The following is a 24,748-nucleotide window of genomic DNA, read 5'->3' as shown; positions in this document are numbered from 1 at the left end:
AAAAGTGGGCAAATTTAGTTAAACGATTAACAATGACCCACATAGAATCCATATCTTAAGAAGAGTGAGTCAATCCTACAATGAAGTCCATGGTAATATACTCTTATTTTCATTTCGATATTGGAAGCGACTAAAGTAGTCCAGCGGGTCGTTGATGTTCAGCTTTAACTTGTTGGCAATGCAAACATCTGGCTACAAAATCAGCAATGCTTTTCTTTATTCTAGGCCACCAGAAATTATGTTTCAAATACTTGTCCATTTTCGTGTTTCCTGGGTGCATAACAAGCTTTAAATTGTGAACTTCAGTTAGAACACGTTTTCTCAAATCCAAACAATTTGGCATACAAAGTCGATTCTGAAAATTCAACACATTGTTCTCAAACACAAATCCAGGCCTTGGTTTTGAGTCAATTTCATCAACAATCTTCTTCAAAAACTCATCATCAAGTTGTTTCTCTTTAATTTCTTCAATGATTGCAGGTTTAGTGGAAATGGAAACTAAGATCCCGCCCTGTTGACGCAATACAATTTCAATCTCATTCTTCTGCAAGTCACATAATAACTCTTTCTAACCGATAAGCAAACATGATAAATTGCCAATTGATTTTCTGCTCATTGCATTTGCAACTAGGGGTGCAACTTGAGCGGGCTCAACCCGAGTAACCCTAACCTATCTCAAATTTTTTTAGGGCTTGGACAAGATATTTTCAAATTCAGTACAGGCTTGGGCAAAAATTCAGAAACCCGAATTAAATTTGGGCAGGGTTGGAAGCCCGAATTATACATATACAAATATACAAAAATATTAAATATATATATATATAAATTATTAGTCATTACATGATATTAAAGTAATTAAGATTATTAAATCATATTGAATATATATTATATATAGGAAGAACAAAAAATCTTACTTTTTTAAAATTATTTTCACTCATAAATTGTAAAGACTACTATAGTGGCATCTCTCTTACATTATATAAATTGTTCATTTTGATGCTATTAATGATTTTCTATAATAAAATAAAATGTAAATAGAGTCAAATTTTAATAATTTAATAATGTAGCTGAAAAAAAAAAAAACTAAAATTCATTTGCAATTTGGGTAATTCGGGCAATTCGGGTTTAACTCAGGTCGAGCTTGGGAAGACAACCTCGGGTTATAATTCAAGCCTGGGCAAGTCTCAACACAACTTGGGTTGGGCTTTGACAACCTCCCAACCCAACCGAACCCGCTCGAGTTGCACCCCTCTCTGCAACGGTATTGGCTTTCCCCGGATGATACAGAATCTACAAATCATTATCATTTATCAATTCCAGCCATCTTCTCTATCTCATATTTAGTTCCTTTTGGGTAAAGAAATATTTCAAGCATCATCAGTATACACCTCACAAGTCACTCCATACAAGTAACGGTGCCAGATTTTCAAAGCGAAAACCACAGCTGGAAGTTCAAAGTCGTGGGTCAGATAGTTCTTTTCATGTGGTCGAAGTAGCCGAGAAGCATAAGCAATCACCTTTCCATTTTGCATTAGCACACACCCCAAACCCTTGTACGAAGAGTCATTGTAAATTTGAAATCCATCAGTACCTTGTTTGAAAACCCGATTCATTAGGTCCATCAATGCTACAGGTGCATTTGTTACCCCAAATGACATTACCAAAAACTTGTAGTGCCCATATCTAGTTCTAAATGTAGTTTTCTCTATGTCTTCTACCTTAATTTTTAATTGGTGATACCCGGATCTAAGGTATATCTTCGAGAACACTTGTGCTCTCTGCAGTTGGTCAAATAGGTCATCTATTCGAGGTATCGGGTATTTATTCTTGACAGTCACTTTGTTCAACTCCTGATAGTCTATACACAGCCTCAAAGATCCATCTTTCTTTTTGACAAACAAGACTGGAGCACCCCATGGTGAAGTGCTCGGGCGAATAAACTTCTTGTCTAACAGTTCTTGAAGTTGAGTTTCCAATTCTTTTAGTTCAAAAGTCGACATTCTATATGGGGTTTTGGAAATCGATCGTGTTCCAGCTACAACATCAATAGTAGACTCAATTTCCCTATCAATTAAATCTCCGGGGCAATTCATTTGGAAATACATCGAAAAATTCATTTACTACAAAGATGTTCTCTACAGTAGAACTATCAGAAGTCACAATCCAAACACAACACATATACCCTCTACATCCCTTTCTAAGTAGTTTAACAGTTTTCTTGACAGAAATCAAGTATGGGGGAGGAACTACCCCATTCCTAGTAAACACAAACTCAGGTAATCCAGGTGGACGAAATATAATAGACTTATTCACATAATCAATAGTTGCATAATACTTCGTTAACCAGTCCATACCCAATATGCAGTCAAAATGATCAAATCCCAAAGACAAAAAATTAACATACAACGTCATATTACCGATCACAATATCACATGCTGGATAAACATATGCACATACCATGGAACCCCCAGACAACAAATAATTCATAGGTTTTAGTGGTCTAGTTAATCTCCGGGAAAAAGCATGCGATACAAAGGAATGTATGGAACTAGAGTCTATCAACACATAGGCATATTGAGCACAAATAGAAATTATACTTGACACCACTGATTCCATGTTCTGCATATCGCCAGGCACTAGTGTAAATACTCAGCCTTGCCTCAGAGTTTCTCTCCCGATATTGGATCTCACATTTGTTCTTGGCACAGGACAGGTAGCATTGTCAAATCTCATCGGAAAATCTGCAATTATGTGGCTGGTCTTTCCACATTGAAAATAAGCACCAGATGCACGGTAACACATGCATTTATGCTTCCTTCCACATTCTGAACAGACTGGCATAGACCCACTACTTTGGCTTAAACTGCTTGAGGATCCTGTATTTTGCTTTTTGTTAGCAAAGGATGAACGGCCCTTCCGAAAATTGGTTCCAGGTCTTTTACTTCTCCATTCTGTTGTTGGCGTTTTGGCTTGTTTCATTGCTGCTAGGGTGGCCTCTGCCATCAATGCTCTGTCCAGTACCTCCACATATGTAGGCAATTTCAGGATGCCCACTCGATCAAATACATCCATATCTAAACCCCCTTAAATTTTTTTAGCCTTTTTGTAATATGTGTCAACCATATGAGGAGCAAATCTGGCCAACTCAGTAAACTTAGCCTCATACTTGGCTCTGGACATCTTGCCTTGCTTGAGTTCTTGAAATTCTAACACTTTCCGGTCTCTGAAGCATTGGGAAAAATATTTCTCATAAAATATTACTTTAAACTGGTTCCATGTCATAGTCCCACGAGTATCTCGAATAAGCATCCACTATCGTCTAGCTTCTTCTTTTAAAGTATAGGTGGCCAAAAGAACTTTCTAAGTTTTCGAGCATAGAAACACCTCAAATATCTTTTCAGTCTCTAGCAGCCACGTTTCAGTATTCAACGGCTCAATACCCCCCCGGAAAGATTGGCGGCTTCATTTTATTGAACTTCTGTGTTAATGAAATCATATCCATGTTTTCCGGCTCAACTGGCACTGGAGGTAGAGAAAGGAGCACAGGTTGTTGTCTTTGTTGCTGTCTTATTGTTTATGTCAAGACTTCTAACATCTGTTCCATACGCCTTATTCGAGCTTCAGAAGATTCACTTGCATCATTACTTCTTGTATTTTCCATTACTATAGGCAAACAGGACAATAATGAACACAGGCATAATAATCTTGTTCTCTGTGTTCAATCCCAAATCAATTTGCTTCATATGAATTCATGTATGGTCACATCAATTCGTTTTAGTTCAAGTATGTTCAATGGGTCACACACACAAACATGCAGATGGAATGCTCCTGGTTCTTTTTTTGGACATCCTATAGCTCATATGGACTCTTGTGTGCGGTAGAACACGTGCTCTGATACTACTCTGTCACGACCCAAACCCGCTCTATAGATTTACCATTGTAATCGGCCAGTAATCCTTGGATTACCAAAGGCCTCTGATCTAAATATCGTAAAATGTAAGGGGCTACAGAAGCAAAGATATAAAATACATTGTCCATAGAGTAGTGCTGACGTACATGGGATAGGGATTTAAAACTTGAATATATATATATATATATAACGTCAAGGTTTCATAAGTCAAGCGTTAATACACAGATATTAACCAAAGGGGCTTAGCCCTATGTACATATATCCAAAAACAGATAAAACCCAAAACATCTTTAACATATGTCACAAAACTTGACTTCTTCCAACGGGAACCTCATTGGGAGGCACAAAAGACTAGCTCACAAAACTCAACTCTAGGCCGTCAACTCAGGGCCTGGTCACGTGTCTGATCACCTACATACATAACATAAATAGTGAGCGGGATCCTAGTAAATAATAACAAAGTAAAGGAATAAATGAATGATGTCCCATATCAGATTCACAAAACAAACTTCATATCAAAAACAAATTCATAATCATATTCTTATTCAAATCTTATACAGAAATCAGAGTTTATGCTTAATCATACATGGTACATCCATTAGCACTGACAAATCAAATACAGAGCATAAAGGGGTCATGCTTGCCAGTTCCAATAAGGAACCTCTAGTACCGGGAACAGATAACATGATTAAGCCACGATATTGTTACCCCTGGGCAAGGGCCATGAGACCACGGTATTGTTACCCCCGGGCAAGGGCCATGAAACCACCATATTCTTTTCCCCAGGCAAGGACCATGAAATCACGGTATTATTACCCCCGGGCGAGGGCCTTGTGCTAAGGATGCCACAAATACTTTTCAATTGAACCTACCATAATTTTTCAAAAATTCCAAATAACACATATATCAAGTCAATTATGTGATCAGATGCTGATAAGGCCTTCAATTCACATAACAAAATAGAAACATGAACAGATCTTTCTACAATAGACAGATATGAACACAAATAATGCAACACACATGCAATTAATTTAGAATTTCATCTTAATTACTCATTAGGCATAATTAATCATGGTTTATGCTAATCATAAGTCGGGGTTCTTACACCTTCCCCTTATCGCGTGAGTGCGATTTGGCTTGTATCATTTTTCCCTTTCCGCGCGAAGAGTGGTCTGGTTTGTATCCTTTCACCCTTATCACGTGAGTGTGATTTTGCTTGTGCCTTGTACCCTCTCTACATGAAACGCAATTTGGCTCGCATCTTTCTCTTGGTTAAACCTTTCCCTTTCCTCGTGTGAAATACCGTGAGACATGCTTGTTGGTTGCACCATTTTCCTTCATTTCACGTGAAACGTGTTTGAAATTGTTATTTGCTTACTCCTTTCCGTGTGAGGCACGGTTAGATTTGTGTTAATTTATGCTTTCATTCATATGTTGTCATCTTGTTATTTGCTCATTGCATTGTCTTGCATGATCATAGATTTTTCAAAATAATCGACTTCGTGAAGCGTGTAAGTCCAGTTTTCAACTGCATTGCATAACATATCATTTGCATCTTGCCCATAAACTATGCTAGTTTGATTTCTTGCAAGGGGATATGTACGCAACTTTCGAGTTCAACCAAATTGCATTTACATTTTGATTGCTTACCCAAGTCTTACAACCTTGTCAAAATGGGTCGTCTTCGGCCTTTGACATTCACTCACGTCATTTCATGACTCCGAACTCTGTCAAAGAGAAGCAACTATAGACACCCCATTTTTGATTGCCCTTAAGACTTGGGCGCCTCATGGTGAACACCCAATGATGAAATAATACGTTGTACAAACCATTCAATTTCTTCAGCAAAGAGCTTCGGTTTTGAGTTTCAGAGCCTATAACTTTGGACCTCTTTTGGCCCAAAACCTAATTTTTTTCTAGCTTGACCACTCAGAGGCCTACTGGCAAAAAAGTGGCCGACAGGCCAATTTGATTAGCTAGTCATACCTTTTTATGGCCGGCCATGTCTAGTGGCCAGCTGATATTTTGCTGCCAATTGTCCCCCCATGTGCATGCCTTGCACCAGCTGACTCAATACAGATATTTTCGATAGAGGAACCTGTTTTTCTATAAATAAATGACCATCCCTCATGGTTTTAGGTTAGAAAAATTTGTCAAGAGCCAAAAACTTGTCAAACACTCTCCCTTTCTATCTTGCAGTATACACACTATACATACGCTTCCTAACCCAAAATTTTGAGGCTCTTTGCTAAGATTATTGAGCCAAAATTTTAGCTCTTAAGAGTGATCACTTTGTGGTTTATGAACCAAAGAACATCCTCTCTTCAAGAGGTATACCTTTTGCCATCTTTTCTCTTGTTTACCCTACTCTTTTCTTCTCTTTTATACACTGTTTTGGACTGGTTTTAAGGGTTGAAACTTGTAATTTAAAAGCTACCAAAGGTGGAGGGGTGAACCACCCTTCCTTGAACCTTATTTCATAACTTATGTCCTTGTTTTTCCGCACTTGTTTCTTTACGTTTAGCTACTGATTTTTAGAGTTTTTAGAGGCTAAAACATGTGATTTTAAGGTCCAAAAAGTTGAGGGGTTGGCCACCCTTCCTTAGGCTTGCGTACTAGCTTTATTCTTTTCCATTTTTGCTTGCTTTTTCTAGCTTCCCAAAATGATTTCAGCACTATTTTTATTAGTTTTAGGGCTGTTTTACTTCTTTATTTAGTTTATGCTTTGAATACTATGTTTGTGGTGTTGTAAGTCCTCATAGATTTGGTTGTTTAGGCCATAGACACTGTAGACCGCCCGAGAACTCCCGGCTCCGCGCGCGAGTGTGCGAATCCTTTGTTCTTAGCTACTACAGTTCAGACTCGTGTCACGGTTCTGAATCTAATCTCACAAAGTGCAATGTGAGACCGAAAAATCACCAAAGAGTCCAGATCCGGAAAATCGATTTTGGAAAATCGATTTTAATAAAGAAGTGCCAAACATGGACTGCTTTGCCAGATACAGAGTCGCCACCTAAATGTTTTGTTTTGGGAAAATTTAGGAAACCCTGACTCGCGCCTAAGGCCACGTGTCCGTCATCACCAAAGTTGCCTCGGCTCGGGAACTTGGGTATGAGAGGGGAAGGTCATGCAATGAGCACCCCCGCTCGCCCGATCAAAGATCGGCCTTTACTAACATGATATTTTGTTTTTGAAAACACATGTGTTCTTATTCCGGATATTAACTTAGAATTATTATGTGATGCGCACAACATACAAGTATAGACTAGATCGCCTAAGTTGGAACAAAACATTTCATGTTTGTTTGTTCGAAAACGGTTTAGAGGTACTACTCGCAAGTAGGCTAAGTTGTGGATTTTGCCACCCTCAAGTGGGCTTAGAAAACATGATTTTGCCACTCTCAAGTGGGCTTAAAACACACATTTTGATGAATTGTTCCAATTCAAGCAATCCAACCTTCACCCACAGTCATTCATGCAGTTAATCACTTAAGCAGTTAGCTACATGGCAAGCATGCTAACATGGCAACATAAACATCTCATGCAGTATGCTAAAGCGTAAACACTCACAGTGTACTCCGAGCCAAAACAGAGAACTAGTTAGAAATCATGCATGATCCTAGTTCATGTTAAGATGGCTAATGCAACACATGCAAAAACGCAACTAAGATAGGCTCGGCTATTCAAAGATGGCATAAGAAAGTAACTTGATAACATGCTGTTGAACACGTATTCAAGTAAATCTATTGAAATACAATGCAGTTAGTATGATGCGCCGAGCCCGGGGCATGCAATACAGATGAATGGGTGCACGCATGCGAAGCATAAGGATGCTAATGAAATATGCCCTAAAACTAACCATCAAAAGCTGGTAAATAAAAGGGAGAAAGAAATGGAGGTTGGAAGACATGCATCGCACACACGCACGCTTGTTACAACAATACGCCCTCTCGCAGGAGGGTCCGAATAATAAGCTAACTAGCTAATCTAAGCTAATTAAACTAATTATTACATCACAAAACTAATTAACTAACAAGTTAACTAATTAGGTTATTATAACACAAATTGAATAGTTAAGCACATTAACTACTTAAGTGCAAAACCAAAGTACTAGCTAGCGGGGTTGTTTGGGGTGTCCTAAATAAGTGCACTTTTGTCTTTTTAGACTAAAAAGTTGAGGTTGAAAATATGAATGTTTGAGTTAACTTTTTAACTTTTTATGAAAAAATGTGTATTAAAAAATTGTATAAATTAATTTGTAAGGAAAAATTAGTATTGGGAGTTGCAGCCGTAATTGTTGACTTTTGGTAAATAGTAATAACTTTTTAACTTTTTAAGTAACTTTTTGACTTTTTTGTGACTTTCCAAACTTAGCCTAAGTAAAGAAGCTAATTAAAGCAGTAAAGAGATGTCCTCAGAGGGAGAAGAGTGTATGCATGCTCGGTCGCCTCATTCGGAAATCCATCGTGATGCCCCAACTTGCCTCTGTTTGCAATTGTTCTTTGAACATTGCACAAAGCTCCAGATAGTGTTTACTCTACCAGGGGAACCTGTAGGAAGGTTGCCAACCAGTTATTGATGTTGCCAACCAGCTGCCGACCACTTGCCTTTGCTGCAAACCAGAAAAAGTGGTTGGCCAGCTAGTTTTTCTGGTCAGCCGACCACTTTTGCTGCCACACTTCCAGTTTGCTGTAACAGAGAACATGAAGGGGCATGGAAATGTATTTGCAAGGTATGTGTGCACAACCACCCTCCCTATCATTTCACGATCTCAAGGGAGTGCGGTTCTCGACCCTCGGGCCACCAATTGCGCATCTCGATGCGTGATGGCCGAGAAGCCAAATTGCACAATTCAATATGAAATGAATGCACACATAACACATAAAAGCCTTAAACTCTATGATGTATGATCAAAAGCGTCGGCGACTGAGAATTGAGGCACGTTTCATCACTTCAAGTATGAAACGTCCCTCATTTCTCGTGTTTGGACTAACACCTAATCCAAACACATGCTATGCAACAACAAGCATGTTAACACAATGCAAACAACATGCATGCAAACAACATGTTATTCTACCAATGCTAATGGCATGCACACACAATGCCAACAACAACATAGCATACACAATGCAATGTAACATGGCATACATAATGCAAACAACAACATAGCATACCCAATGCAAACAACAACATAGCATGCATAATGCAATGTAACATGGTTCAAACAACATGCTCAATGGACTTAAACCGAATATGGACGGACCTCAGTCATGCCAAAACAGTGGCCATAACACCTAAACTAAAGCACCAAAAGGGAAGACATGCATGCACATGCATTGGCTCATCAAGTAGGCCTAAGAACACAACTGTCAAAAGTGCTCAATGAGTGACAAATATGGAAGTGTAACAACACTATATGCACTGAAATCAAGTGTGAAATGATGTCAAATCATTCAAACAACACAAGCATGGCATGCTAGGGTCCTTAAAGCATTAAAGCTAGCAAAGAGGACTATACAAGGGACATGCAATACATGGCACAAATGAATGAACCAACCATGGACAGAGCTCAAATAGGTCAAAACAAAGACCAAAACATGCTAAGTTAGGAGCCCAAACGTCTAGGCATGCATGCATACAAGCTAAGCCACAAACAAGGCAACAATGCACAACCCTTAGAGGCACTCAAAGGGTGAAAGAAGTGGGAACATGGAAATGCTACATGCTCTGAAATGCCATGTTAAAGGATGCCAAATCATGCACATGATACAAATGAAGCATGCGATGAGGCCCAAAGCTTGAAACTAGCATAGGCACTTGCGCTATAGCTACGCAATACATGAAGCATATGGAAAATATAACCTAAAACAGTCCTAGAGCATGTTAAAATGATGCTAAAACATGCATGGACTAAAGCTAAAACAAGCTAGCATGAAGGGCATGAGGTATGATGCATGATGCATGCAAGGCCAATAAGGAGGGTTACACTACACCTACCAAGACCAAGCATGAGATGGTTTCGCCAACAAAAATTAGAGTTATATCATGGCAAAAAAACCCAAAAAACACACTGAAATGATAGCTCGCAAACTTAGGCATGAAGGCATGCATAGGGGCTTATATTTTAGGCATTAAACACCAACTCTCCAAAGCATTGAAAGAGTGACAAATGTGAGGGTATGACCACACCACATGCACTAAAATCACATATAAAATGATGCCAAATCATGCAAATAGTCCAAGCAATGCATGCTAGATTGAACCATGGCTATACAAAGCAATGCATGTGTGACCAAAACAACACAAATTAGAGCTTAAACATGGTAAAACATGAACAAAATCTTCTTAGAGTTGAGCCAAAAGCATGCTAGAATGATGATCAAAAGCATGATACACATTAGGCTATTGAATGGAATTACACTACAAGTGCATGGAGCATGCATGGGGCCATCAAACCAACCCAAAACAAATCTAAGGAATGTTAAAACAACACCAAAAACCTACTAAGATGAACTCAAAACATGCTAGAAAGACATGCTACTTCATGAGGCACATAAAGCTAGTTTGTATGAATTACATTACAAGTGTATAAACCATGCAAGGGGTGACAAAACCAAGTCCAAATAGTGGTATGCCATGCTGAAATAAGGTCAAAAATAGGCTAAGAACAAGCCAACACAAGCTTAACAAACATGCTCAAACATGAGGCATACAAAACAAGTAACCAAGCAACAAGGAGACGGGCCTCAAGACACAAGTTTTACCATTGAAAATCCACCGGATTGCAGTGGTTAAAAGGACAAGAGAATGTGATCTCAAGGGCCTAAAGTGATGGTGTACAACAAAGCCAAACAAGGCATGCAAGGGAGTAGATCACCCCCAACACAAAAGGGACCTTAACCAAACATTAGAAGCATGCAAAATCAGAACTTTTTGTAGTAAAAAGTCAAGCCAAAATAAGCATGTAAATAGGTCCAAAACCTTAATCAAAACAAAGGGTTAAAGGGCTAGTTGACTCACCCTTGTAGAACCACTTCAAAGCTACAAATCCAGCGGCTTTTCTGAGCTCAAACCAATTCAAAAACACCAAAACCAGCTCCTAGATGCCTCAGCAACAAAGGGTGGTGTTTCACTATGTGTTTGTGTGCAAAAGTGTGATGAAAATGCACTTTCAAGCACAAATATGAAAAAGGATGGAGAATTATAGAGATAAAATGATATGTATAGCTCAAGCACAATTTTCTGAACCTAAGGCAAGAGGGATGAGGCTCCCTTATATAGAAAAACAAAGGTTAAGCTTGTTGAACAAGCTTAAGGTCCAAAGCCATCCCTTCATACACGTGTATGGATGATGGTTTCTGTGCCCTCCAGCTGTTACAGTTGGCTAGAAAATATCTCCAAAAAGGTGATGGAAAGCTGCCAACCACTTGAAGTGGTCAGCCGACCACCACAAGTGGTCTGCCAGGGAAGAAAGTGGTGGGCAGCGGGGGGAGGTGGTCTGCACACTAAAAGCAAGCCAATGGTGTGGTGGCCGACCACTATTGGTGGTCCAAAGACCAAGAAAACCAGTTGGCCGACCAAAAAACTGGCTAGTAGGTAGGAAAAGTGGTCTCCAAGGGGAAGAACTGGTCTCCCACCCCCATTCCACCCTCCAAGCAAGGAAAACAAGGTTTGTGTTGAAAACAAACCAAAAAGGATACGAGACGAGAGTCCGGGAGGCAAGGCGCGCAGCCGGAAGCTTCGAAAACTAGTCTACAGGCACCAAAAGCGGTCTACGAGGGAAAAGTAGTCTACGAATACAAAAAGTAGTCTACGAAACCACAGTGTCCCTCTAGGCAAGGTCAACAAGGCATGGTTCAAAAACCAAGCCAAACGGAGAACATTAAGCGGTCCCGAGACAAGGCGCTGCCGAAGACTGCGAAAATTGAAAACTAGTATCCAAGAGCGAAAAGTGGTCTACGACCACAAAAAGTGGTCTACAGACCTCTTCCTCCCTCCAGGGAAGGTCAAACAAGGTTCGGTTCAAAACCAAACCAAAAGGGGAGGCAAGACAAGGCGCACAACCGAAGGCTTCAAAAATCGAAAACTCGCCTACCAGAGGGAAAAGTGGTATACGACCACAAAAAGTGGTCTACGGACCTCTCTCTCCCCTCCAGACAAGGTCAAGAAGGCTTGGTCCACAAACCGAGCCAAAACACAAAAAGTTCAGAGGCCCGGAGGCAAGGAATTCAGTCGAAAACTCCAGAAACTCGAAACGAGCACAACATGCACTATCACCGAGCGCTCATTCGATGACGTCTGAGTCTTAAGGTCGGTCAAAAATGGGGTGTCTACAGACATCAATCTATTTGAGTTGATAGCCTTCTTTACATAATTTCTATGTAAATATTCATATGTGTCATGATCACCTTTGCATAATCATCTACGCAACCTCCCTCCTTTCTTTGCTTTCTTTGATTAAGAGTTATCTTAAACACTATTTTGTTGCTCAAGGCATGAAAAAGAGACTTTCTATGCTTAATGGTTTAATCTCTTCAGAGGTTCATTACCAAGGCATTACATCTCTCTCATGTTAAGCACAACTTCTTGTTTGACACTTCTCTTTATCGTTTTTTGCACTTAGTGGACATAGTCATTGCTTTTGGACAAAATAAATAAATAATGGCAATGTAATGTAAAAGTGGTTAAAATTGGAATAAAAGTGGTAAAAAGGATAATAAATTGAGTTGGGTTCAATCGGACATTATATTGAACCCATTGATTCTTGAATTATTACATACTATTTAGTGATGTTAATGATTCAAAAAGCAATGTCTACCATTTCCCTTGAGGTAACTCCGTGATAGGGAGGAGGTGTTGTTACTATTTTATTTCCATTTATTGATCATTTGTCCTATTGGTTCATAGATCATCATGCAACAACTTTGCGATAATTGATGGTTTGTGAATCGAGTCTACTACTCTCTTGATCAATTTCATTATAGGGAGAGGCAGAAAAGATAAACATCCCTTGAAAACACTCTTTTTTGCTTTGTTTCAATTCTTTGGCAGTAAGACAACATCCAAAAATAGTTGCCGGCCGGCCACCTTTATGTCCTGTCGACCACTTCTTGAGCCCGGCCAGCCAACCAACATTGTTTATGCAGGTAGTGTCATTTTGGTGGCAGAACAAAGCAGAGGCTGAGGCCAAAACAAAATAATTTTCTGATTGCAAAACAGAATAGATTTTGGTAGCAAAATAGAGTAATAATTAGTTTAAGCAGGACATTCATTCGAACCCTCTTGTATGAGGGAAAACTTGTAACATTGTGTATTATAACATTGTGTATGTCTTCTAACCCTCTCCCCTCCCCCCTCCCCTCCCATTCTTTCTCCCTTTTATTTATTTGTTTATGATGGTTGCATATAGCTTCATATTTTGGTTTCACTTCATTACCATGACTTGTATCCATTTTTGCATACATCGGGTTCGATTCATCATTCTCACATTATTATAATTTCCTACTTACTTGAATACGTGCGCTATCGCATACTTTGAGTTAAGCCATGTGTCATGTTAAGAAACCGAACCTAGTAGTTGCATTTTGTATGTATTGCATTAGTCACTTGCATACTAGAGCATGCATTTTTCTAACTACTTTCTTCTATTTTGGCTTGCCTCGGTTGAGTACTAGGTGAACATTTTCTGCTTTAGCATATTGCATTTGTGTTTGTGTTGCCATATTAAGCATAATACCATGAAGCTAAGTGCTTATATGATATATCTCTTTGAATGCTAGTGGATGAAGGCTAATTTTCTTACGTTGGGATGATTTGATTAATGTACATTTGAGCTTACTTTTCCAAGTAGCACATATTCAAAATTCTTTGCAAACAAACATAAAATCAAAACATTCCAGAGTGGTGAAATAATCTATACTTGTGTGCCTCACATAGTTATGTTAGCATTGATAATTAGAACAAGAGCATATAATGTACAAAAAAATCACATCATGATTAGTAGAGGTCGATCTTTGATCGAGTGAGTGGGGTGCTCAATTCATGACCTTCCCCTCTCATACCTAAGTTCCCGAGTCGAGACACTTTGGTGATGATGGACAATTGGCCTTTCGCACGAGTCATGGGTTTTCTAAATTTCTCAAAAATATTTAGGTGGCGACTCTGAAATCTGGCAATGTAGTCCATTTCTGGCATCTCTGATGATAAATGGATTTTCTAAGACTTACCAGACTTGGACTCTCATTTGTTTAATCTATTTCACATTGCACTTTTGAAACCAGATTCAGAACCACGAGAGTCCGAACTGTAGAGCTATCATATTCGAGGAGACTAAACCCTTGCGAGAAGCACGAAAAGCAAGCTATAGGGTGAATCTGGGAAGTATGTGTTGTCTCGTTGAACTAAGTTGGCCTGAGTGTCTATGGTGAAAGTCCTAAAAACTGTGCGTATAGATGAGTGCCAATCCTGCGAACAAAATTTTCCTGAAATGGCAATAGTAGTGCTTGTAAAGCCTACGTTTACATGGGTGTCGGTTTACAGTTTTCCGCGAACCAAGTTTTTGTGAAAGGTTGAAATTGTTTTGAGATTTCCAAAGTGTGATTCACTACCCTGTTTTCTATTGTAAAGGAAGCGATTTATGAATTCTGATGTTAAGTTGGCATTACATGGTTTTGGAAAAAGATATAAAATATTTTGGCACAAGCAATGCATATACATTTCACCCTTATATCTTTGTTAAGAATCATATATGGTGTTGGATTATTTCTATTGAGCTTTGGCTCACCCTATGTGGGAACACCACTTTTAAGTGTTGATGATATACATTCGCCAATGCAATAACTTGAGAGGACTTGGAAGCAAGAGCTTCATTTTGTTTATTTTGTTTTATTTGTTTTGTACAAGCCCAAGGCTTTAACTGTGTTGGATTTAAATCCATTTTGTAATAACTAAGCATTGTCTTGGAAAACTATAAGCCTTTATGGCATTTCTTCTTTGCTCAACTCTCATTCTATTTCTCTATTATGTAACATATGCTACAGATTCAGGCTAAGGCTTGTGAATGTGTACCTGCATATGGTGGATGGTATATTTTTCTTTTATTTAAGGGCGTTACATTTTTTTGAGTGTTATATTTAAGTGTTACGTTTGGAAAAAAAATACACTAAGGAGTTTTTTTGTGTGTTATATTAGACTGTTACGCTAAGGAGATTTTTTTGGTGTTATATTGGAGTGTTATATTTGGAAAAAGTACACTAAGGAGTTTTTTTTTTTTTTTTGGAGTGTTATGTTTGGGGAAAATACACTAAGAATTTTTTTTTAGAGTGTTATATTAGAGTGTTACGTTTGAGAAAAGTACACTAAGGAGTAATTTTGTGTGTTACATTAGAGTGCTACACTCAAGAGTTTTTTTTTAGAATATTATATTGAAGTGTTACGTTTGGAAAAAGTACACTAAGGAGTTTTTTTGTGTGTTACATTAGAGTGTTACACTAAGGAGGGTTTTTGTTTTGTTTTGTTTTGTTTTTTTTTTTGGAGTGTTATGTTTGGAAAAAACACACTGAGGATTTTTTTTTGGAGTGTTACATTAAAGCGTTAAGTTTGAGTGTTACAGTTTGAAATTAAACATTTGTCCAAAACTTACTAAGAAGTTTTTGTAATCTTTTTGAAATATTTGAAAAATCCGACTTCCTTTTTGAATGTTTGAAGAATTTCTTATTTCAAGTCATTTTGTACTTATTTTGATATGTTTTCCAAATAAAAAGATTCTCACACAAAAAAATTTCCCAAATTTGATTCTCATAGATTGTGTGCCTTCCCTTTCTAGCACAAAAGGGAGGGGGGGGAAGAAAAAGAAAAAAAAGGAACATAATAGAAATAAGAGTATAATCGTAAATCTAATTTTCAAATAATATATTTAATTTACTTTTCCAAAATCAATGGGATTAATTAGTCTATAAGAAAATCTTTGGGACTAAATATATCAGCATTTCTCAAAATATGATTTATAGGTAAATTTTTCTTATTATTTTAAGATAAATATGCTCCAATTATGTATACAATGAAGCTAGGTTTGAGAAGATGAGGTTTTAAATAGAAAGCCAAAAATTTATGTAAAAAAAGTGAGGAATGCTTGGTTTGATTTTCATAAGTTTGTTTTAGAATTTGTTTTTAAAAAAACTACAATTAGTTTCGTGAGAAAAATTAGAAACACTTATTATTTATATAGTTTTATCTTTTTTGAGAGAGGAAATAATTTTAAAAAATATATATTTGATATTTACTTTTATCAAACTAGTTTCTATTTTTTTTAAAAAAAAAAATTAGAAAATCATTTAAAAAATGCAAACCAAACATAGTCTAATTTTCTTACATTCTCCTTACTTTTTACACATTTTTTTGTTATAATAAAAAAAATTTAAATCATTCCCAAACACTTCCTTTTTATACTTTTACCAAAAAGTCACTAAAAAATTATTTTTCAAAAAATGAAATTAATTTTTACATAAATGATCTACTTACTCAAAAGGCCTAACCACAAAACGGCAACTTCTGGGGTTAGACCTTATAAGGAGCCAATGCCCTAGATATAACAGTTCCGGTTTAGACCCGACCTCTTTCATACTCTTAGATCTAGAATTCTGTGTCTTTAATTGTTGTTCATACTCTTTTCATATTGTTGGTGGTTGGGTTAAGTGTTGGTCGTGTTTGAAACAAGTTGGGAGTTAGTTTTTTTCAAAAAACTCGTTATCTAGTTTTCTAGTTGTTCGCTCGAGTGGTGTTTTAGTTGCTCGAGCGGTGTTTTAGTTGTTCGAGCGGTCTTTGAGATCTCCCAATATTTTGCTGGTCTGTAAAACTTCTAGAAGTAGAGTATCTTTGCTCGAGCAGTCTTTTGTAGGTCTGAACTTCGGGGTGGGGGTCATTGTGTGCTCAAGCAGTGTTTTTGATCGCTCGAGCAGTGTCACTTATCACGTCTGATGCTCAAGCGATGTTTTGGTCGCTCGAGCAATCTGCGCATATATCAGTTTAGAAAAACAGGTTTTTGAATCATTTTTCATTTGTTCTCTCTCTCTAAAACATTTCAAAACCCTAGTTCTTCACTCTCTCTCTCTCTCTCTCTCTCTCTCTCTCTCTCTCTCTCTCTCTACTTCTTGCTTAAAACCTCAAATATATCATCACCCATTGATTTCTCCACCATAGCTCTTCGGAGAAAAAGGTAGAGCTCGTCTAAAGCTTGGTTTTAATCAGAGGAGATATTGTTTTCGGTTTAACTTCAACCCTTGCTCTCTTTTTTCTTCAAATTTTGAGGTAGGGATTTCTTAAACCTTTGGTATGATTTTTGCCTTAATTATTTGTTTATTGAAAAAATCTAGTGATTTGGAATTTTGGATTAAACCTAGGATTTGATTTTGAAATGTAAAAGAGGGATTTTCAAATGGGTTCTTGAGAAAAGTTGTGGGGATGTGTTTATGATTGAGACATGTTCAAATGGTGGATTTCTATACTTAAATTTGATTTTGAAAGTAAAGGGGGTTTTTATTCTAAAATCATGGATATTTGGTTTGTGAAAAAAAAAGAAGAGAAAAGATGTCAGATTTTGAAATGATGAAATGAATGTGTATGTTGATGATGATGGTAGAGTTGGATATGTAATATCACTCCCATTTGAAAATTACGAGATTATAGCTTTTCTTGGAAATTATTTGTTGAATAGAAATATATATTTTGGATTATCAGTGGATAATAGTTTTGATTGTTGCAGAAATTGCATGAGAATTAGGTGAATTGAAACTAAGTTCTCAGACATCTTGCATTAAGCATTGTTTCATACTTAAAATGTATTATTTTGAGAAAAATTGGTGAATACCTTGGTGAATCTGGTTAGGGATTGTGGTTGTGGTTATTATATTAACCTGTGTGTCCTTAGTGAAAGTTTAGAAACTCGCGCGGTTAGGTGCTGATCCTTCTTATTAGTACCGATAAAATGGCTTTGGTAGTGCTTGTATAGCATACTGGCAGACACATACCTAAATATTCCTAGTGTTTTGTATACACTGTTTTGTTTTCTGATATTTAAAAGGTTATTTTCATGAATTGATATATAATCCGACATTACATTGTTTTGAGATGGAAATGTGAAACATTTGACAAATGGTATGCATATGCATTCACCTCATGACTTAAGATTTATATATTGTGTTAAAGTATCTCTACTAGGTTTTAGCTCACCCTACGTGGAAAACAATTTTCAAGTGCTGATGATATTCTTCCGCCAAGGACATAGCTTGGGAGGACTTGAAATCAAGGGTATCATTTTGTTTATTTGATATAAGTATTTTTGTACATGTCTTGGGCTTTAATTGTATTGAGTTAAACTCATTTTGTTGTACCCAAGCATTGATTTGGAAAGATGTAGCCATTAGGACATAAAATTACTTGATTCTCCTTTTATTTCAATTCATGTACACATGTCATATGCCTTCAAGATCTAAGATTTATGAATATATACGCCCATATATCATCTTTTGTATGATCAAGGATTATGAATGGAATATTAAATGTGATGTTATTGATCAATTATAAGTAATATTATGAGATGGGTTATTGTTAAAATTTCGGGGCGTTACACTAGAGGTCACCCTTAGGTGGTTATTACATAGTAAGGTCACTCAATCATGTAGCAGTAAGTCATGGACTCGCACATAAACGGGATTCGAACTCACACTCCTGACACTAGGCACGATTCACCTAGGCTTGAAAGGTTTGTCCTACCAATCATATGTGTTGTCGCCTGGATAGTTGGCTCCAGGAAGAGTGGAATCTAAGACCTCAGGACTTATGTCCCAAAGTCTTACCAAAATGTCACACCCCTTTGGGTTAGCGTTCAGATCCTCTCCTTGAGGATCCTTCTTCATTTCCTCCCTGCAACGGCTGAGATCAGCTGTTGCATATCTAACGGCTATAAAAAAAATTAAAAAAAAAATTTGAAAATTCTGATTTCAAACCACTAACGTTAACGTTCAACTCAAACAAATTAAAAATATTTTTTTATTACTTCGATTTGCCGCTTTACATCCTATTTTAAATTTTGAAATTTCTGATTTCAAACCTAACTATATATATGTACACATTTCTCTCTCTTCCTTATTCAATCTCCTCTCTCTCTCTCTCTCTCTCCATTTTTTCACACTTGCAAACAAACAAAAGCCACCGCCGGCACCGATGATCACAAGAACCGTTCACCACTATCGTCGTCGTCTACTATTATTGCCACCACTTGGTATAGCAACTCTGACCTCCCTCATATCGTTCGTTGATTTGAAAGTCATTGACGAAATTTCACCAGAAAATAAGAGTCAATCTGAAAACTGAAGATGGTTGGAGAAATAGAAATCTGCATTTTAGGGTTTTTTTTTCTTCTTATTTTTATAATGATTTGTAAGTCTGTGGATTTGCGGTGGCTATTGATCTGTAGAATTTTGGGTTTAGTTGTTTGTGAATTTGAGATGTTTGTTTAAATGTCTCAATGAAATGTTGATTTAGTTACATGTTCAAAAATGTTAAAGAATTACAACTTCTGAATCCATTGCAACAGATACGATTATGATTTTATGAGATGAGACCAATATATATATATTTTTATTGATAATTTGGTTTTTTTTTTTTTTTGTGGTAATTTACATTCTCTAAATAGACAAGCTATTCATTTTCAAAACTGTCTCATTCTCATTGCCATTATTCTAAAAAGACTAAAGTGTTAGCTTCAATATAGTGAAAACTCCCTGAAAAAAATTTGATGGCAATTTGAATGGCTTAGAAAAAAATGGGATCTATCGCGGCTCTCATTTTAATTATTCGAACTGTTCATTTTGTTGAGCATTTCATTTATTTTATCTACATAAAAAATTAGGTCAATTCAATAATTATAAATTGTTTAATTTTTTTTTCATCAAAAAAATGTATAGTTTATTTTTAAAAATATAATTGTTGTTCATTTTGTAAATGAAATTAATCTTGGACATTTTGTCTTGCTTAAAAATCCAAACCGCATTGCACACAGAACTCAAAACTTTATTACTCATCTGTTTGTATATAAAAGTTAATGGTTTGATTTTCCTCATTCATACAATTACATAAAGATTCAGACTTCCCTCTATTTTTAGCAACAAAAGAATCTCAAATAACATATGTACATATATCATCATAATAGCCTTACATAATGCAATGGATTCACACGTTTTAATGGCACTGTTTAGCACTCTGAGCAACAGGTAAACTAACATTTCTTTGAGAACTTTAATCAAACATCTAAAGTTCACGAAGCACTCAACCCAAAACTTTAAAAAGAATTAGTAAGAGTCACAAACCCACAAACCAATTTTAAAAAAGAGCAGAAAAAACACCTAAAATACATATTTCTATTTCGGTGGCCACCTTCAGTTTCAAGATTTATTTCATTTTTGGTGAAATCTCAGTGCTGACACCTTCAAATAAACGAACAATGACACAGAGGGCTAAAATCTATGTTGTGAGAAACCTTTAAATGGTGCTCCTATTTTCAGTGGCAAGAGCCTATGTTCATGGAGATATCATTCAAAGCTAAGTTTGAAGCTCCAATTTTGCTTGTGGGTAGCTGGTGGGCGCAATGATTTGAGAAAGATAGGAAAAACGAAAGGAATAAACACAGAGTTTATCTGGGTCATGGATGTGGACTGGAACATAGAACGTGGCAGTGGCGATGGCGGTAGTAGAGATTGCACTGGTAACTGACGATGACGGTGGTGAATGGTTCCGGTGACCAACGGTGCCCGCGGTGGCTTTTGTTTGTTTGCAAGTGTGAAGAAATGGAGAGAGAGAGAGGAGATTGAATGAGGAAGAGAGAGAAGTGTGGGTCGACCCAGTGACGTGGCATAGTGTCATTCGCCAGTTTTTTTTTTTTTTTCTTTCCTGCCAATCACCCACAGCCACGTGGGCTGGGGTCGCTGGGGGTCGCCCATTACTGGAGGTCGCCCGCATTTTCCATATAGTTAGGTTTGAAATCAGAATTTTCAAATTTTAAAATAGAATCTAAAGCGGCAAATCAAAATAATAAAAAAAATATTTTTAATTTATTTGAGTTGAACGTTAACGTCAATGGTTTAAAATCATAATTTTCAAATATATATATATATATATATTATAGCCGTTGGATCTGTAACGATTGATTTCAACCATTGTAAGGAAGAAATGAAAGAGGATCCTCAACGAAAAGATCTGAACTCCTTAGGTTAATGATCTTAGAGCTTGTTTGGGAAATGTTACCATAATATATATATTTTTAATCTTTTTATCATTTTTATGTCACATTATTTCTCTAGTTTTTTTTTACATATTTTTTCATAAAAGATCAAAAAAAATTACTTATTTAATACTTCTCAAATAACCCTTTACTCACTAAACCTTAAAGAGTTATGTTAGAAATCTCAAAAATTTTACGAAAATTTTTATTAAATATTTTACATGGGTGTGGGACTCATATCATATGTGTCCTATGCAGATTTCACACTTATGTGAAATATTTAGTAGAAATTTTGGTAAAATTTTTAAAATTTTTAACATTTTTAAACCTTAAAACATGAATGATTTAAATCATACAAATAAATTTAGCATGGACCCCACAAAAAGTCTGAGTTGCTGTGACCTACTCGGGACTCCGGTTTCGTTGGGTGGTTTGGTGCGAATTCTTTAATTAATGTCCATAATGATAATTATAATATTTTTGGGGGATTTAAAAGTGTTTTAAAAGGTTGGTCATTTTGTCTATATTTTTGTTAATTTTTTCGTTTGTAGGTATTAGAAAATTGACAAGTATTTCAAAATTATTTTTAACTTTTAATTTGAACAAAATGATCAAATTAAAGTGTAAAAATCAAATTATTTAAATTAAAAATATAAAAACAAAGTGAAATTTAAATCAAATTAAAAGAATTAAAAGTGTAATCTATCCAAAATCTATCTATTTATACTATATATTATAGCAAAGGGAGTTTTCGTGGAAGAGGCTACGAGAGTTTCAAAGTCCCATCCTAAAATTACTATTTTTTGTAATTATAAAATAATTACAAAAAATTCTATTGGCTAACTTATTCTATTAGTGAAGCACCAATAAATCTCAAAATGTGATTTTGTGAACTATTTGATCATTCCTTTTTTTCTTATTAATCCAAAAGTCTGATTAACGTGAAAATTATATAAAAGAGTAGCCACTTAAACGTTTGGGTTTAATTTTTAGGGATAAAAATGAGTTTCTTCAAATGTGAAATTACACACTTGGGCAATCCGCACTATAAAGGTTTTGGATTTTCCCACCTTTTGGAATAAATCCACATTACGAACAAGAATGTAACATTCCAACGTACACTCCAATAACGTAACACTCCAATATAACATATTGAAAAACTTTTTAATATATTTTTTCCAAACGTAACAACGTAATACTCCAACAAAATTTCTTAATGTACTTTTTTAAAACGTAATATTCTAATATAACATACAAAAAAACTCCTTAACGTACTTTTATCAAATGTAACACTCCAATCAATGTAGCATATTAAAAAACTCTTTAGCGTACTTTTCACAGACATGACATTCTAATGTAACACACACACACACACACACACACAAAAAGACCCTCTTTAGTGTACTTTTTCCAAACGTAACACCTGAATCAATGTTATACACTAAAAAAACTCCTTAGTTTACTTTTTCCTAACGTAACACTCCATAAGTTTCAACACCCAGCACTAAACACGTTAAACATCCACCCAACAGATGTTACCGAAATAACACCCCCCAATCCCCTAAAAAAATATTCCAACACAAATAACATTTTTATTCTCATCTCACAAACAACTAAAAGATTTGGAAAAAAATTGTTCACAGAAGGGCAATCAAGTAAACTCAAATGACACCAAATTAAGCAAATTCTCCTATCCAAAAACAAAAAGGACTAATTGGTAAGAAAAATAAAAAATACTTAGGACTAAATGGATCAACATTTCCCCAAATGGGATTTATAGATATTTAAAATATTTTATTATTACTAATTATACCATAATAGAAATAATTTCAAATCTTTCCTTATTTTTTTTCACACCCTCTCTCTCTCTCTCTCTCTCCCCTTAAACTTTCTATGCAACCCATCTTATTACTAAATTTGTGAATTTTTAAGTTTAAAAAATAAAAATAAAAAAGCATAATCTATCATTTTCTATAATGATTCCATGATTTAGGATTTAGAAAAGAAAAAATGAAGAGATCTTTCTTGTATACTCTTTCTCTAACCAATTCTTTCTTCTAACCCAAAACTCCAGCCCTCATACATCACACATTCTCCAAGTCTTTCAGGTCCTCATCATCCTATAAATCTTATATTCATGCAATGATGTAACTCATTATTTTTTTCTCTATCTTTATGAGATAATTGGAGGTTAGTTTATATTTAATCTCTTACATTCCTTAAATCGACTCTTTCATCTTTTAAGTACACTATTTTTTCTTTTTTTACTTCTAATCATTTTTTTGTTTTTGCATTTCATATTTTATGTATCATTTCTCCCTTTACTCTCTATTGACCATTATTTGTTGGAAGATATTATTTTACTAGAATTTTTATGCAAAAATTTACCCTAAAATGACATGATACTGTCATTTGTATGATAAAAAAAATATGCCAATGGACTCTTTAATTGTTGAAAATTTTACCCATAAATCTTACATGGAGGAATGTTGATCCATTTAGTCCTAAGAGTTTTTATTTTGAAGCAATTAGTCCTTTTTATTTTGGAAAGTTATATTTATTTTGATTTGCTACCATTTGAGTTTGTGAATGCCCTTTTGTGATTCATTTTTTCAATTTTTTAATTCATTTTTGGGATGGGAATGGAAAGGTGAGGTGTGGAAAATTCTTTTTTTGGGGGGTTGGTAGCTAAAGTGTTGGATGTTGATTGGGAAAATTTACATTTCTATTAGTGTGGTTTTCTAGTATTACATTAGAGTGTTACGTTTGAAAAATGTACACTAAGGAGGCTTTGTGTGTTACATTGATTGGAGTGCTATGTTTGGGGAAATACATTAAGAAGCTTTTTTAGAATATTATGTTGTTATGTTAGAGAAAGGTACACTAAGGAGTTTTTTAGTATGTTACATTAAAGTATTATGTTTGAAAAAACGTACACAAAGGAGTTTTTGTGTGTTATATTGGTTGGAGTGTTACATTAAAAAAAAGCATACTAAGGAATTTTTAGTGTGTTAGACCGTCTCCAATGGTTCATCAAATTTGAATTTGATGAAAAAACTTACTTTTTGCTCCTCCAACGATTCATCAAATCCATCATCAAATCTAAGATTTCTTAAATCTTTCATCAAATTGAGGATGGTTGTGACTTTCATCAAATCACTGTTCATTACCGTTGGATTTTTACCACCGGATATCCCCCAGATAACCACCTTAAGGCAAAAATTTGTGAAAAAATTACATTGGTCAATCGTCTGCCCGGTTGATCGGTAGTTTGATAAAGCCTTAAAACCCCCTATTGAAGCACTTGATATCGGTCATGTTTGGTGTAGCTGTTAAAACAGATTATAGATTATAGCTTAACAGATTATAGATTATGACTTTAATCAGAAGCTGTTAATCTGTTTGGTATAGCTGTTAGATTATAGATTTAAGTTACTGAGTAGTTGTAAACACTCCATTTTTGACCGGCCCTAAGACTCAGACGTCACCGGTTGAGCGATCGGTGATGATGCATATTGTGCTCGTTCTGAGGTTTCAGAGTCTGGGCTGCGGGCCTTGCCTCCG

General features: G+C 35.9%; 1 protein-coding gene across 1 annotated transcript; it reads right to left on the bottom strand.

The window, feature by feature from the left end:
• Positions 1 to 130: 130 nt before the first annotated feature.
• LOC145795746 (uncharacterized) lies at positions 131 to 24,351 on the bottom strand. The gene is made up of 2 exons (XM_082880627.1): positions 24,247 to 24,351; positions 131 to 544 (listed from the first exon to the last, which is right to left on the bottom strand). The coding sequence occupies exons 1-2, from the start codon at positions 24,349 to 24,351 to the stop codon at positions 131 to 133; spliced, it is 519 nt and encodes a 172-aa protein (XP_082736753.1).
• Between the last annotated feature and the right edge of the window lie 397 nt (positions 24,352 to 24,748).

Source organism: Camellia sinensis, chromosome 7 (assembly GCF_055761805.1).
Source record: "Camellia sinensis isolate YWXY chromosome 7, ASM5576180v1, whole genome shotgun sequence".
In the NCBI taxonomy this organism is placed as follows: Eukaryota; Viridiplantae; Streptophyta; class Magnoliopsida; order Ericales; family Theaceae; genus Camellia; species Camellia sinensis.
Note: the sequence above shows the minus strand (reverse complement) of the source record. Positions and strands in the feature narration are given on the sequence as shown.

Excerpts from the sequence above, each read along its gene's own strand:
- LOC145795746 (XM_082880627.1), bottom strand. The coding sequence starts at position 24,351 with ATGAACAGTGATTTGATGAAAGTCACAACCATCCTCAATTTGATGAAA. Across the intron at positions 545-24,246 it reads AATCGTTGGAGGAGCAAAAA|AAGAATGAGATTGAAATTGT; the intron begins GTAAGTTTTTTC and ends TGTGACTTGCAG.